General features: G+C 40.6%; 1 protein-coding gene across 2 annotated transcripts in view; it reads left to right on the forward strand.

Annotated features, from left to right (window-relative positions):
* Adam10 (ADAM metallopeptidase domain 10) overlaps positions 1–15,733 on the forward strand; it is a 102,604-nt gene that overhangs the window by 44,174 nt on the left and 42,697 nt on the right. For both annotated transcript variants that reach the window (XM_051156753.1, XM_051156754.1), the window contains exon 5: positions 12,682–12,782. In XM_051156753.1, the coding sequence (XP_051012710.1) occupies positions 12,682–12,782 (101 nt within the window). The remainder of the gene's footprint in view (positions 1–12,681; positions 12,783–15,733) is intronic.

A 15,733-nucleotide genomic window follows, 5' to 3' on the forward strand; every position in this document is an offset into this window, starting at 1 on the left:
TGGCAGGGTAGACTGGACTGCGTGGTGAGTCCAGGACAGTCTAGGCTATATAATGAGACCCTGTCTTAAATAAACAAACAGTATCAACAAAAAGAGCAGAGATTAATTTATTGTACAATCTAGTTGGGTGTAATTTCAAATATAGTTTCCAGTACAGTGTGGTGAAATATTGGTGAACATTTGATTTGTTAGTAAGAAGACTGAATTTAAAAGCTCTTAAAGTTTTACAATTGTGTTCATTTTAAAAAAACTGTTTTGTTTTGTTCTGTTTTTTCTTTGGCACACAAATTAGTGCAGCCCATAATAGTAATACACAGTAGTTAAAGCATTCTGGCCTCCTTTTCGTTATTTTATCTTATTACTATTTTTTAAGAGTAGGTGGTATATGTATTCTAGGCAGGACCACATTTCCAGCCCAGGCCTTGATTTTCAGGCCTGCTGGAATGAAGGCCAGCAGGAGGCTGTTGCAGGAGTGTTTCTGTTGTGGCGCTGGTTCATTTTCTAAAAATATATGTCTCTGCATGATAGATGCCTTTGAGAAAGAGCCATAGAAACCAGCTTCTGGCTGAAAATTAAAGTCAATCATATTGGCTTATGAATGTACAGGAAACAGTACGTCTTTAAAAAAAAAAAAAAAACACCTTGAAGGCAAATTCTCACTTGATAAAAGAATGTGCTAAATGCTGTAACTTAAACAAGGAAGGTGGAACAAACCCAGGGTTCCTCAGAAAGGCCGCCTGGGGATTGTGACATTGCATTTGAGCCTTAAGACCAGAGGTCTTCTCTAGACAGCCAGAGAAAAGAATCTGTGATTACAGACGCTGCTGCCTGCCTGCAACAATATATACATATGATGTATATGTGTCTGTACACACACACACACACACACACACACACACACACACACACACACACACACACACACACACACACACACACACACGCACCTTTACCTGTCATAGCTTTGGAACTTGGGAAAGGAATGAAAACCCCAAGAACCAAGCATCGGCTTTGTCTTGGAGGCGTCCACACACTTCTGTGGACAGATGTGCCATCCCAAGGAGTACAGATGGACAAACATCGGCTTTGTCTTGGAGGCGTCCACACACTTCCAGACGTGCCATCCCAGGTAGTACAGATGGACATAATCTACGTTAAAGTATTTTTATGCACTTCAATTGTAAGTTTTACAATTCAAAGGTTCTATGTTAGTTTTTCGCTGCTACTTGCTATTTAAAAAAACGCTTTTAGAGGAAGAATTTAGTTTGTCTTATATCGTGGGGTTTCAGTTGGTGGTTTGTTTGCCCTGTTGCTTTGGGCCTCTGGGGGCAACAGTGTGTGTGTCATGGTGGAGAGTCTGGTGAATACTGTCACATTCTGTCCTCAGAGAACCCAAAGAAAGTGGTGGGAAAGGTCCTGAATCTGCTATCTTCTTCAGTGCTTGCTTCTAGTGACCTGATTGTTGCTAGGCTTGTTCCACTGCTTTTGAGCACAGTGGGTGGCTAGGCCTTCAGCAACTACTCCATTAACAGGTTTAATGAGTACCTTTTTTTTTTTTTTAAAGAAACTTTAAGGCCAGGCATGGTGGCACCCATATTATTTATTTATTTATTTATTTATTTATTTATTTATTTTTATGTATACAATGCTCTGCTTGGATGTACATCTGCACACCAGAAGAAGGCACCAGATCTCATTACAGATGGTTGTGAGCCACCATTTCGTTATGGGAATTGAACTCAGGACCTTGGGAAGAGCAGTCAGTGCTCTTAACCTCTGAGCCATCTCTCCAGCCCTAATGAGTACTTCTTAATTGACATTATTTGAATGGCTGATCCTTTCTTCAGGTCCTGGTATACAGTGATGAATACTGCAAAAGTTCCATCTTTTTGGTCTTCAGAGTCTAGTGATTCTGTTTATAGTTGGTCACAATACAGCAAAGTTACCCCTGTTGCTCTGACTCCCAGGACCCCTTACCTGGCAGCACTAATCCTTTGTTCCTAACAGCCACCTGTTTCCTGGAAGGTGAATGCTGTATCTGCTGCTCTTGCCCCTTTCCCATCCTTCCAAAACCAGGCCTGGGCTTGGGGAGTAGATGATGGGGGAAGGGCCTCTCCACTGGAATCGCAGAGAGTCGTTTGGAGTCCTTTCTACCTTTATGTTTTTCATCCTTTCTCCTCCTGGTTCTTTTTGTTATTTCGGCAACTTTGGGATAAATGGAAATTTTCTTAGTTAAGGAACACGTCTCATGACATGACAACAGTTTTTCATATATTATCTGTCTGTGGAGTTATTCTATTTTAAATTCAGTTAATTTAAGGATTGGATTGTTTGATTGAATTTGTTGATCAGCAGCACATATTTTAGAACTGCTTTTGTCTGTTAGAGAGCTGTGGTGAAGACCCTAGACCTTAACTGCATGGAGGCCCTGCCCTCAGGGTGGTGAAGTTGCCAGAAGTGAGTGTTTTGTGGCCAGTGGTGCTGGGCGGATAACTCAAACTATAAATATCCTGCTTTACTGGAGTGGATAATTGAGAGCCAACTACTTACTTCCTATCTGAGGTGGTGCCATAATGTGTGTGTGTATATGTTATTTATATTTGTGTTTCCTACAGCGAAACAAAAGCACGAGGTTTGTATGCAGAGGAACTGGAGGAAAGGCAGGAGCTCTAAAGCAGACCTTTGTTTTAAACTGGCTAATGTTCTCTACTCATTGCTCATTCTTTTGAAAGAGTCACTGTTTGGCCTTTTCAGGGAACTGCAGTGCATCCTATGATTTTGCATCTCAATGAGGGTTTATTCATTAGTTGAACAAAGGCTTTTTCTAGAAATGGGAATTATATTGTCAGTAATTTTAGAGAGAAAATGTCATTGTTCTTTTTTTGTCGTTAATGTGGTGGTCAGGGAAAATAGTCTCTTTTGGAAGTATAAGAAAAAAAAATTTATATTTGGCCTCTCTCCTTTTTCTGTCATGAGGGTTTTGTGCTGACGGGATTTGAAGCATAGAATAGTGATTTGTTGCCTTGGAATTTTTCTCTTACCCTAGCAAGCTTTCAAAATAATCTCCATCTTTAACTTATGTAAAATATAATTTACAAAGAGACAAAACACCACTTGTTTAAACATTAATCTTTGTTTATTTTAAAGTTACAGTATTTTAAATAAATAATACTTCTACTGTTTTTCAGTCCCATATGCGTTGATAACATTAGAAAGTTTTAGTCTTTTGACAAAAGTCTTTAAGCATTAGAACAATTGCAAGTTTCTCCATTGATTATTGAGGCCACTTTACTGAGTTGGAGAAGTTTGCAGCATCAGTTTTATGTGCTACTGTACAAACCGAGGACTTCCTGTTGCTGAATATATGTGAGTGAAACTGAAAATGGATGGAGGTTCCAGGCTGTGACTTTTGAATCAGAACAGTCCTGGTTAGCAGGGCTGTAGGTAAAGAGTTGCATTTAAAAGGGATTTGGTTGGGGGTCAAGGGAGTAGGACAGGGGACAAGGGTGTTAACGGTGAGTGCAGCTATGATCCTTGGTGGCATGTAAAGTGATGAGGTAGGAGGAGCTGCCCTGTGACAGTGCACAGGGTGGTAGGCATTGGGGAATGGCTGTTGGGTCCATGGGGATTGTGTAGATGGGTAATGGTAGACAGAAGACAGGAGGCTGAAAGTTGGGGTTAAGGGGTTTTCAGTAATGAGAAGTTCAAAAGTAGAACTGCAGACTAGAGAAAAGATCTAAATATTCTACAGGGATCATCAACATGAGTATTGTGGTTTCAAAGAGTTATTGTAACCAGCCTTTGCTACTCTATGAGTTCTTTTTTTCACCCTTTAAAACCCCTAATACTTGATAAGCGAGAAGAAAGGATAGAGAGGAAAGGAAAGGGATCCCTGAATACAGTCAGGGGCTGGGAAGGGGCCGTGCCTATCATTGGACTGCGTCCTGCTGATCAGGGGCATCGAGTTCCTTGGGGCAAGTTTGATCTTTGCCATCAGGATATCTAATTTCCTCTTCTTGTTGTCTCTTCTATGGGTGGGACTACTTAACAAACAAACAACAATAATCAATCACTAACCAATAACCTTCCCAACACCTCTTGGGGCCCTAGCATTTAAATACTCTCTGAAAAGTCCCCAGAATTCCAAATATCACACTATCACTGAAACTATCTGCACCTGGCAAAATCACGCCTCTGCTAGAGCATGGGGCAAATCATAGTCAGCTGCTGAGAAGCAGCCCCAAGTCCCACAGCTGGAATTAAAACAAAAGCATATTCTTAGAGTATTTCTGTGTTTTTTAAAGAAACCAAAGTTCCAAAATTGTCACTACAAATTATGGTGGGTGATGTGAGAGTGAGTGAATCAAGATCTAAAAATAAGAAATAAAGGGAAGTGACTTTGAGGGGCTTCAAATTCCTGTGGTAGCCGGGGGATCTATTGTTTTAATAACCCAAGGCAGAAAGTGGTAGCTAGCCCTGCGTGCTTATTGAAGTGAGGGGCAGATGCTATCTTTCTAACAATAGGCTGCCCTTAACTTCATGATGAAGGTGAAGATTCCTTTGACCTTTCTCAGATGGTGGACTTTAGAGGAGCTGATTTTTAAAAAGCATACTCTTTTGATTATATATAGTTGTAATGTTTTCACAGTGAAGTAAAGAGTGGGCCAGTTAGTACTAAGTCTAGGCTGCCTTTCACTCTGAGAAGTGACAGCCTGCTGGGCATTGGTTCTGGTAAGTTCCTACTGACTTCTCTCCTGCTGATGGCATATCATACAGGCAGTATGGTACACTCTGGACACTGGCACACACCTGACTACTTTATGAAGACTAGAAGTCCACTCTAATATCAAGTGTATGTAACTGCATATGTAACTGTGCATGAGTGAGTTTCATATGAATTTCCCAGTACAAAAAAAAAAAAAAAAAAAAAAGAGTGTGGTTCTCCTCTTCCCTGAGGCCTGTTGGCCACCAGGCCACTGAGGCAGAGGCACAGAAGATGACACACAGGGCCTGACAGGCCGTGAACACGGTGGAGATGGAGCGCTCTGTGAACCACTTCAGGAGATAGTTCAGCTTTACTCAGGGAGAACAAAGGCTGTGTACCCCTTGGGGAGTGGGTGGGGCCTCCCAGGACAGGCACTCGTAATTGGTTGGAACCAGACACTTTTAGAATGCTTATTTTGCGTTTGGCAGCACATTCCTATCATATGAACGGGAACACAGTACCCAATTACCCTATAGGCGTAGGGAGGGGAGAGCTAGCAGGGAGCTGTGTCAAGGACCATATATCAGATGTGGTGAGGGGCATCTATGTCTAAAGACACTCTCCAGATGGAGTCAGGCAGAGAGCCGGAGGCCTGCTGAGGAGAGGGAGTCCTGCACCTATAGCTCAAAGGACTGCAACCTCAAACAGCAGGGTTATTCCAACAGAGTGCTGGGGAGGTGGTTCAGTCACTAAAGTGCTTGCTATGCAACTACGATGACCTTTGAGTGGATCCCCAGCATGCATGTAATAAGCCAGAACAGACAACTTTGACTTATATGCCCAGCACTAGGGAGGTGAGACAGGAGGCTCTTTGGAGGTTGTTGGATAGGTAGTCTAAGTGAATCAGTGAGTTCCAGGTTCAGTGAGAGACCGTCTCCAAAAAACTAAGGTATAGTGTGCGGTTAGGGGGTGGTGGTGGTGGTGGTGGTGGTGGTGCTGTCATCACAAAGAGAGAGATGGCTCAGTGGTTAAGAACACTGGCTGCTTTTTCAGAGGACCTAGGCTTTATTCTAGTACGGACACAACAGCTCACAACTGCCTGTAGCTTCAGTTCCAGGAGAGCCAGTATTTTCTTCTGGCCTCAGCTGATACCAGGCATACAAAGTGGTGCACAGACGTATCTTCAGTCAAAACACCTACACACATTAAAAAAGAAAGGAAGGGCGGAGAGTGATTGAAGAAGACCCTCAGTGTTGACCTTTTTCTCCACATGCAAGCACACACACACACACACACACACACACACCCCATCACCGCTATGCTGAAACAACGCAGAATGATGATAACAGAAACCTAGTAGTGAATGCTCGTGTCTGCATATGTAGACAATAGAGGGATTTCAAAAGGAGCTGCATCACATCACCTAACAGACAAACCAGCAGTTAGTCATCCCCATGTCATCCTCCAACATAGAGCTAATGCTGTGAAAATCAGCCAGCTCTCAAATGCTTCCTCTGTATAGTTGCTAGTCTTTCTCTGGAGTGTACTTTTTCATATGTTGAGCTTTGAGTATTTTTCATTTTTTCCCCACTGTTTAAAATTTAGGTTTTCTATAATTTGCTATGCTATTTATTTTATCCTTGTATTACGTATAATATTGAAAGTAAAAAGAGTTTTAGATTAGGTTCAGTTTTGTTTTATGGAGTTTTGCAAGTTTGATTCCATAGAAAATACAGTATAAGCTGGGCATGGTGATCAGTGATTGGGAGGCAGAGGCAGACAGGTCTGTGAGTTCTAGACCAGCCTTCTCTATGTGGCAAGCTATAGGCTAGCCGGCGTTACATGTTAAGATCAGTGGGGGTTGATCTAGAGCCACCATGTGTTCAGATGCTCATTGTTCACCCTGCCCCCAAGATTCCTATAAGCAGACTATCATGTACCCCAAATGTTGCTGTGTAATTTTGCCTCCAAAATTATCCCTGATTGGCTAAATAAAAGGCCTGTACACCTGGGCAGGGCAGAAGTGGGAGGCGGAGCTCAGAATCGTGGGCTTGGAGGACAGAAGGATCATGGGAAGGAGAGGGACAGGTACGAGAGGAGAAGGAAGTGGAACCGCCATAGGTTAGTGTGCAGAGAACCATGTGACTGAGAGCAATTTACTCTGAGGCTGTGAGGGAGAGAAGCAGCTCAGATAAGAAACGTAAGCAAGTGTTTATGGAGTTATGGGTGGGAAATAGCCCAGCTAGGAATGAGTAAGGTAGACAGCATGTGATGTGGGCCTGGGAGGTGACAAGGTAGCTTAGGGGGTTTATATCTGCCCAGCCCCTTGTGAAATAAGACTGTATCTTTTATTGTTTGATTATGTATGATTATATATGATGTATGAATGATAAAACTGCCATAGTAATTGTAGGCTTTTAATAATAAATTTTATTAGCCATTTTTATTTATTATAACAAAGACCTTGTCTCAAAACTAACAAGATCCTTTAGCATTAACTTATGTGTAAAGTGTGTGTGCGTATGTGCGTGCGTTGTGTGTGTGTGTGTGTATACATGTCCACATCGTTGAACTATCATTTAGTGAAGAATTTCTGCATTTGTGAGTGATAAACTTCTCTTGAGAACTTGGCTATTTGAGTAACTGCATACATAATGTCGTCCTAGTATGATTTTTAATTGATGTAATCAAAAGACTCAGGCTGTTTGTCATTATGTTGGATGCTTTGGCTTCTGAAGCTGTATGCAGACAGTTGCCAAGCACAGGTATGAGTTTCTGTATGCTCTGCCTTCTGACATACTTCTCAACCAATATAATTCATTTGCTTACCGTTCGTGGACCCAGTGGTTGTCGTCAGTAAGCCAGAATGCAATCAGTACTTGTAGAGGTATGTATTTTATTGCCTTTTGTGGACAAAGTGGCCTATTTAATACTCCTTCATGTTTTTATATCTTTCCTTAAAAAGTTCTCTTTTAAAAGTGTAAATAAATGACTTAAGGAATTTTAAAAGTTTTTTTAGTTGTATGTGTGTATACATGCAGTTTACATGTGTATACATGCATGTAGAGCCTCAAGGATGACCTCAAGCGCTGCCTGTCATCCATTATCTATCTTTTTGAAAACACATAAAATATTTATGTCTATGTCTTTATACTTGGCAGTAAAGTCAATGACTGTTGATAAGAAAAGTTGAAGTCTTAGGCTTCTGAAGCACAGAAACAGCTAGAAAAATTTCCATTCAAAATTAATTGGGCCATCACGTTTCATAGCTGGGGAACGTCTTTTATTCAAATGGTAGCATCACTCTGCTGCTATCAGGCTGGAATCTCTTGGTTCAGGAAACAGGATCGTGGAGGAGCGTGGCTAGTTTCTTCAGCTAGAGCTTGGTTATGTGTGGTGCCGTCCCTAAAGGGAAGCCGTAGAGTTAAGTCTACAGACATTTGCCTAGGATAATAAGCAGTAGTTTGGTCAATGACTTTCAAGTTACTTTTGTCCAAAAATAAATTTTGAAAGTTTAATAATATTTTTAAAAGTCTGAATAAGTGGTTTGTATGCTAATGTTATAAGGGTCTTTGAGAAATGTCTCTTTTGTTGAACAGGTTATTCCTACCCAAGTCTAGTATACATATATATTTTTAATGGTAGGAGGTATTGAGGTATAAAGAAAGGAACTAAGTATGGGAGACACTTGGGGAATGTTATTGTGAAACTTGCTGCAAGTGATTTAATCACAGAGGTTATCTTTTGAAACTTAACTTCAGTAGCTATTTATTTGGGAGTAATGTTATCTCTGTGCCCTTTGTCTGTACTCCCATCTGTCGAGTATGAGAAAGAACAGTTTTGAATGCAGCTGAGGGTGGGGCCTGGGAGGTGGGGATGTAACAGTTTTAAAAACTTCATACTAATTAAAACTGTAAGCATAGCTTTTTGGAGGAGAATATCTAATTTATTTCAGTAAGAACTATATCAAATGTTGAATATTTTTCTTTATTAAACTTACATTAGCTTAAGGTAAATGTTAAAATGGAATCTTATTAACTGAAGTATTGACACTATTCTTATAGATAGAGGCACCATGCATTGACTCACAAAGGGAAAATAAGAGCACGGTATACTAATTGAATAATAATTTGTTTTCTTCTCATACTAGAACAGGAATTTAAAGACTTAAGTACCACAGTTTATGTGGTGAACCATTTATAGTATATCAGTACTCTTAGAACTTTTCCTTTTTCAGTTTCTTCTGTGGTCACTGGCTGTCATAGCTACTTTTCTATTGCTGTGAAGACGCCATGACCAAGGTAACTTATAGAAGAAGGTTATTGGGGCTGGCTTACAGTTTGAGGGCGAGGAGTCCATGACCATGGTGGCAGGGAGCATGGCAGCGGACAGGCAGGCACGTCTGGAGCAGTAGTTGAGTGCTTGCATGTTGAGACAACAGCCACCAGACAGTGCACGGTACAGCCTCAGAGCCCGCCCCCTAGTGACACACCTCCTCCAAAAAGGCCACACCTCCTAATCCTTCCTCACAGTTCTGCTGACTGGGGACCAAGCATTCAAACATAGAAGCTTATGTGGGCCATTTTATTCAAACAACCCCACCAACTAAGTCAGCAGCAGAATTTATCATCATCTACCTTGTTGTCTTTTTTGGTTTTGAGACAGGGTTTCTTTGGGTAGCCTTAGCTGTCCTGGACTCGCTTTGTAGACCAGGCTGGCCTCACACTCACAGAGATCCACCTGCCTCTGCCTCCCCAAGTGCTACGATTACAGGTGTGCCCCACAATGCCCAGACAATAATGTTGTCTTCTGAGAAATAGATTAATCATTTAAAAATGTATTATAATTTATTCACATTACATCCCGATTGTTATCCCCTTGCTCCTATCTTCCCACTTCCTCCCTCCCTCCCTCTTCTGCCCTATTCCCCTCCCCTGGACCTCTGACAGGGGCGTCTTCCTCCCCTACCATCTGGCCTGACCCCCACAGTCTATCAGGTCTCATCTGGATAGCCTGCATCCTCTTCCTCTGTGTGCCTGCATGGCCTCCCCACCAAGGGGAAGTGATCAAATTATGGGCACCAGAATTCATGTCAGAAGCAGTCCCCACTCCCCCACCCCCAGCCTTGGAGAATGAGCTGTCCGTCATCTATATCTGAACAGGGGTCTAAGTTCTCTGCTTGCGTTGTCCTTGGTTGGTGCATCAGCTTGTGCAGCTACCCTGTGTCCACATCCACTGGCCTTAATGGTCTCCCTGTGGGCTCCTGACCCCTCTGGGTCCTTCCATCCCCCAATTAATCTTTTTTTTTTTTTTTAACTTCTCTCTTTCTTTCCTCCGTCCAAATTTTCCTGTATACCCCTCCTTGCTCTTTCAAATTCATGGCCTCTCTTTTATTGTTATTTTGTGCATATATACATGCATATAAATATACATTTCTAAATTTAACCTGCTCAGTCTATATAATGTTGTATTTAGGTATGTTTTCAGGACTGACCATTTGGTATTGGCCAACCAATTGGTGTTGTATTCCTTGGGGAAGACTGTGTCTCCTATTCTCAGCATTCCTTAATTGCCTATAGTTCTTTGCATAGGGTTGGGGCCTTGTGGGCTTTTTCCTGTCAGCTTTGCCATATGTGTTGGCATCATCTGTGCTCAGTTCATATTTGAGCAGTTATGTTGGTAAGGCTATGGGTGTAGCTTCTGACATTACTAGGAGACACACCCTCACAGCAAACTCCCTGATCTTCTGACTCATACAACCTTTCTGCCCCCTCTTCCACTGTGTTCTGTGAGCTTTAGGTGTGGCAATGTTTTGTAGATTTATTCACTGGGATTGGGCTTCAACTCTACAGTTTGGTTGGTTGTGGTTTTCTGTAATGGTCTCTGTTGCAAAAAGAGATTTCCTTGATGTAGGGTGAAGACTACACTTAAGGATTTAAGGACGGATGATTAGGTTGTTAGGAATTATGCTGGTTTATTAAAGTAGTAGTTGAAGAGTCCCCTCTGCTTGCCGTGCATTCACTAGCACTGAGTGGTTAGCTAGGTTTCCAGCAGTAGGCATGATTCCTTCTTGTTGAGCAGGTCTTAAATCCAGTTAGAGTTGTTAGCTACCTCCAAGGTCTGTGTGCTCCCTACTGCACCCTTAGCTCCTTGCCTTCCTCGTTTGGAAGCTGCATGGTATCTTCTTGTATCATGAAAGCTAGTCCTTGGGGAAGAGGCATTCAGGTCGGCTCGAGTTCAGGGCTCTCTAGAGTGCATTGCATCTTCAGCATTAGGGACTTTGTTTTCACTTCTAGGAGCAACCAAGGCAATAGCAATAGACTGTATGTTTTGGCAGTCTTTTGTACAACCCCGTCCAACAACTCAAAAGAGAGCTTCTTACGTTAGATATTAGGGCTTTTGTTAGGTGATCTTTGGCTCTTAAAACCAGCCCAGTTGAAAAAAGTTTACTAAAACTATTTCAGTATACTTATACACAGAATTACATGTATTATAGATTTCTTTCTTTTCTTTCGTTTTGTTTTATGGGTTCTCTTTTGAGACAGGGCTTCTCTGTGTATGTAGCCTTGGCTGTCCTGGACTCACTTTGTAGACCAGGCTGGCCTTGAACTCACAGCGATCGGCCTGCCTTTGCCTCCCAAGTGCTGGGATTAAAGGCATGTGCCACCGCACCTGGCTATTAGGTTTTTTGTTAAGGTTATTAGTTAATAATATGATTCCTTATGGGATTTTCCAGACATCCTTATTGCTATTTTACCTTCCTTCTTCCTTCTGTATTTACCTTCCTCCCCACTTCCCAAAGAGCCCATTTTTTTTCTCATTTCCCCATCAGATCTTCTATATCCTGCCCATCCCTTTACTCTTTCCCACCTTCTCCTCCTCCCTGAAGAGTCCCCCTTTTATCAGCTCACTGCTTTTCTCCAACCCTCTCCTGGCAACAGTCCATTTTTCTTTCCTGGTTTCTGCAATTTCTCCTTAGGCACCTCTCAGTGCATATTGTCCAACCTGTGTCCTGACATTATATTTTGTCAGTTCTCTTAATTGTGGTTATTGGATTGGATTGTAAGAATCTGTTCATGAACTAAGGAGAATCTTAACAAGAGACATCTTTAGGGTGCTCAGAGAGTAGAATAAGCATTTAAATGGCTTACCTAGATTAAATAGTTCATTGGAAAGCAAAACCAGCTTAGCTAAGGATAAATTAATATATAAAGAGGAAACAAATGAGAAAATAGTTACTAGTTTGTATTGCATTCATTTGAATTATACACAGGATTAATTTAAAATGAATCTACTTTTTAAATCCCATGAAATGTTTTTGGAGGTCACTTATCTGAGGCCAGTTAGTATTTATAGAAGGACTTAGAGCCAAAGATAATCTTATATTGGCCTCACTGTGTTCAAATTGATGGAGTTTGTGTATTGCAGTGTAGGAAATTTAATGTACCAAAGGGAAAGTTATGAATATCGAAATGACGTAAATTACAGTTTTAAATTTTTGTATAAAGTAGAAAAGTTAAATAAAAAAAAAAGATAATTATTCTGTTTTCTAATTTATCATTTGTCCACAGAAAAAAGCTGGATTTTTATTGAGGAAGACACCTGCCAGGATTCAGGTTTCTGGCATAGTGCCTTTCTCATTAATGTTCAATGAACATCTATAGCCTTCAGTAATAACGATAGTTTTTAAAATATATTCCTATTTGGTGTGTGTTGCCTGCATGCGTGTCTATGCATCATATCTGTACCTGGTCTCCACAGAGGCCAGAAGCAGGCATTGGATCCCCTGGAACTGGAATTGCAGACAGGCGTGAGCTGCTGTGGTGCTGGGAATGGAAACGGGTCCCCTGGAAGAGCGGCCAGTGCTCTTAGCTGCTGCACCGTCTCTCCAGCCCCAAGTTAGGATAGTTAATTTTTTTCTTGATAAGATGCTGGCTCTATCTAAACATACAACAATGATATTTCTTTCTGCTTAGACTATCCTCATAAATACGGCCCACAGGGGGGCTGTGCAGATCACTCCGTCTTTGAAAGGATGCGGAAATACCAAATGACCGGAACAGAGGAAGGGGCGCAGGTGAGCATTTCAGGGTTTGCTGTGGAATGACCTTGGGCAGGTGTTTCTTCACTTTATGTTTATGTTCTAGGAGTTGTGAAATACTTATATTCGTTTAATGCTTAAAGAGGCCATGCAGTAGCAGAGAGGTGATGGTGATCACCCATTTTAAAAGAAAATCTTAGACAAACCAAGATGATTATTCACTAAAATAAAAGCTCAGTGCTTTTGACATTCTAATTATACATTGGTATTTTTCCATTTGATTTTTTAAAAAATTTTAGTCACGGGCTGGAGAGATGACTCAGCTGTTAAAGGCTAGGCTCACAACCAAAGTTATAAGAATTTTGGTGGCAAACAGTCTGTGGTAGATTACCACGTCCCCAGACCTTCACACCATTTGAGTTTCTAAGCAGTGCTAGATAAACACTCTAGGAGAATAACAGATTTTAAGTACACGTGAAACAGCCCACGGTAGTGAGCAGCGTGCTGTAATCTCAGGATTGGGAGGCTGAGGCAGGTTGAAGTCTAATGAATGTGTTCTCAGGTTCTTAAATTTTTTCTGAATAGTTAAAACATATATGTGATTTTGTTACGTTAAGGATCATATGGTTATCTCTAAGTTAACTTCTTCTAAAATATAAGAATCTAGAAAGGCTAAAATGAAAAATATAAAAGATACAAACATTTCAAACTCCAACTAGTATTTTATACACACACACACACACACACACACACACACACACACACTCTTTGTTAATACCAAGTTGACTTTAGGCAAGAAAACGTTAGTAAAATAAATATTTTTTAGGTTTAGTTCTCTCATGTTGTAGCATTATATTGTAACTTCAAAATATATAAAGCAGGTCCTGGGCTGTAGCTTACTTGGCAGATACCTATATTCCTAGCACTTGGGAGTACAAGCGAGATCTGAACTTGAAGGTCATCCTCAGCTTCGTTTTGAGTTTAAGGCCAGCCTTGCTACTTGAGACCTTGTCTCTCACAGAACAGTACACTTGACATTGACTAAACCAAAAGGAACAATAGAAAGACATATGGCAGAGGTTTCAGTCATGTCTTGGAGAATAGTTGGACAAAGAATAAAGCACAATTGAGATATGGAAATTCTGAATTATCTAACTAATAAACTTGACCACTCAATTAATGTTAACTCCTCTACTTGGCAGTCTCCTTAAGAATAACTTAATTTAAAATTTTTACTCAAAAATATTTTCATATTGGAGACATTTCAGGCTTTTCCCCCCAAAGTTAAAAAAAAAGCTTTTTGTACAGCTTTAAGTGTAGCTAATATTAGCAGAAAAATCCTCTATGTATGAAGTAACATGATTATAAATATGAACTACGTAACACAAATTTGTGCACACGAAGTACTTTTCAGTCAGTTTGAAGTTGGACAGAAACCACCTAAATGAATATCTTGAGGTAAATAGTATTAAAGACATGCTCCCTCTGGTGTACTGTTTAGGGCTGTATTGATTCCCCCTTCCCCCATGACAGGCGATTGAATTTAGGGTTCATTCATGCTAGACTAGCACTCCATCACTAACCCAGTAGAATTCGTTTTTACCTATAGTAGCATTTGAAAATCCTTTTCAAAAATTGTATATCTTTATGATATAGCCTCTATAATGTAGATAAATAGAGTAAAATGATTTTTATAGTAAAGCAAATTAATATATTCATTGTCATACTGTTAGATGCCTCATTTTGTGGGCTGTAATATACCATTTAAAGTTTGTATAAATTGACAGGGAATTGTCAAGGGAGAAGGAAAATATAAAATGTGATTGTAAATTTGGAGTTGTGGATTAAATTTTAAATCAGGTTCCATTGAGTGTTTGAATTCAATAGTAGTGGTAATTTGTTAAAGAAATACTTCCTGTTAAATCTCTCAAGTGCTAACAATATAGTGAAGAGCAGACACAATGAGGTTCCTTTTCAAAAACTTACATTCTAGTGGTTGGAGTGGTGGTGATGAATTGGGGACCGAAATTTAAAAAATAATAATACATGTAAAGTTTTACATGTATAAGGAAGATAGGTAGGTGTGTGCTTCTGTGAAGAGCCATCGTGGGTGAACTGACAGTGTCTGCATCTGAGGGAAGACACTAACCGGATTGAGAGAGACAACTGAGCCATGTCCAGAGGATGGCGGGAGACGGGTGGGCTGTGTGCTGGAGGACCACAGGAGGCTTCTGTAGTGAGACCCTAGAGAGAGGCTTGCGTCCTACAGTCTTTCTGGAAGCAGCATGGGAAAGAAGGTGTTTGGTTGGCAAGTAGAGGCTGAGTAGTACTGATTTCATGGAGCACATGAAGAACTGAGAGCTTTATCCTTGGAATAATAGGAACTCATTAAAAATTATGTAGGTGAATAAATACATTTTCATTTTTGCACAAATTACAATATGAAAACAAGTTCAGAGTGCACAGATGGTAGCTTTAGCTGGAGTGGCAGAGCCAGAGAGAGAGAGTGCTTAGAGGAGATGAGTTTGATAGGACGACGCTGTAGGATGTGGTAAATTACTATGCATGGCTATTAAGACTTGATTTACATCAAATGAATATATCTTAAAATACACTTTGAAAATGTTTAAAGATGAAGAAATTGCTTGAACAGTAAGTTATCTATGTGGAGAATATTATATGGAAAAAAGGTGTTATTTGTGAGTAAATTCTAAATACTACAAAATGTGAGTGACATCATATTTGTGCATATTTATGGGTAACAACACACCCACACCCAGACAGTATATGATGACCAGAGTCCTCAGCACTCTCTCTCTCTCCCTCTCTCTCCACCTCTCTATCTCTGCCTCCCTCCCTCTCTTCCTCTCTCTCTCTGTCTCTCTGTCCCTGTGTTACAAATTCTCAGTCTCTTTTTGTTTGGGAATTTGTCATTAGCTATAGTAGAGCATAGTTGCCCTATTGAGCCATACAACACCAGAGCATGG

This window comes from Acomys russatus, chromosome 14 (genome assembly GCF_903995435.1).
Source record: "Acomys russatus chromosome 14, mAcoRus1.1, whole genome shotgun sequence".
Classification (NCBI taxonomy): domain Eukaryota; kingdom Metazoa; phylum Chordata; class Mammalia; order Rodentia; family Muridae; genus Acomys; species Acomys russatus.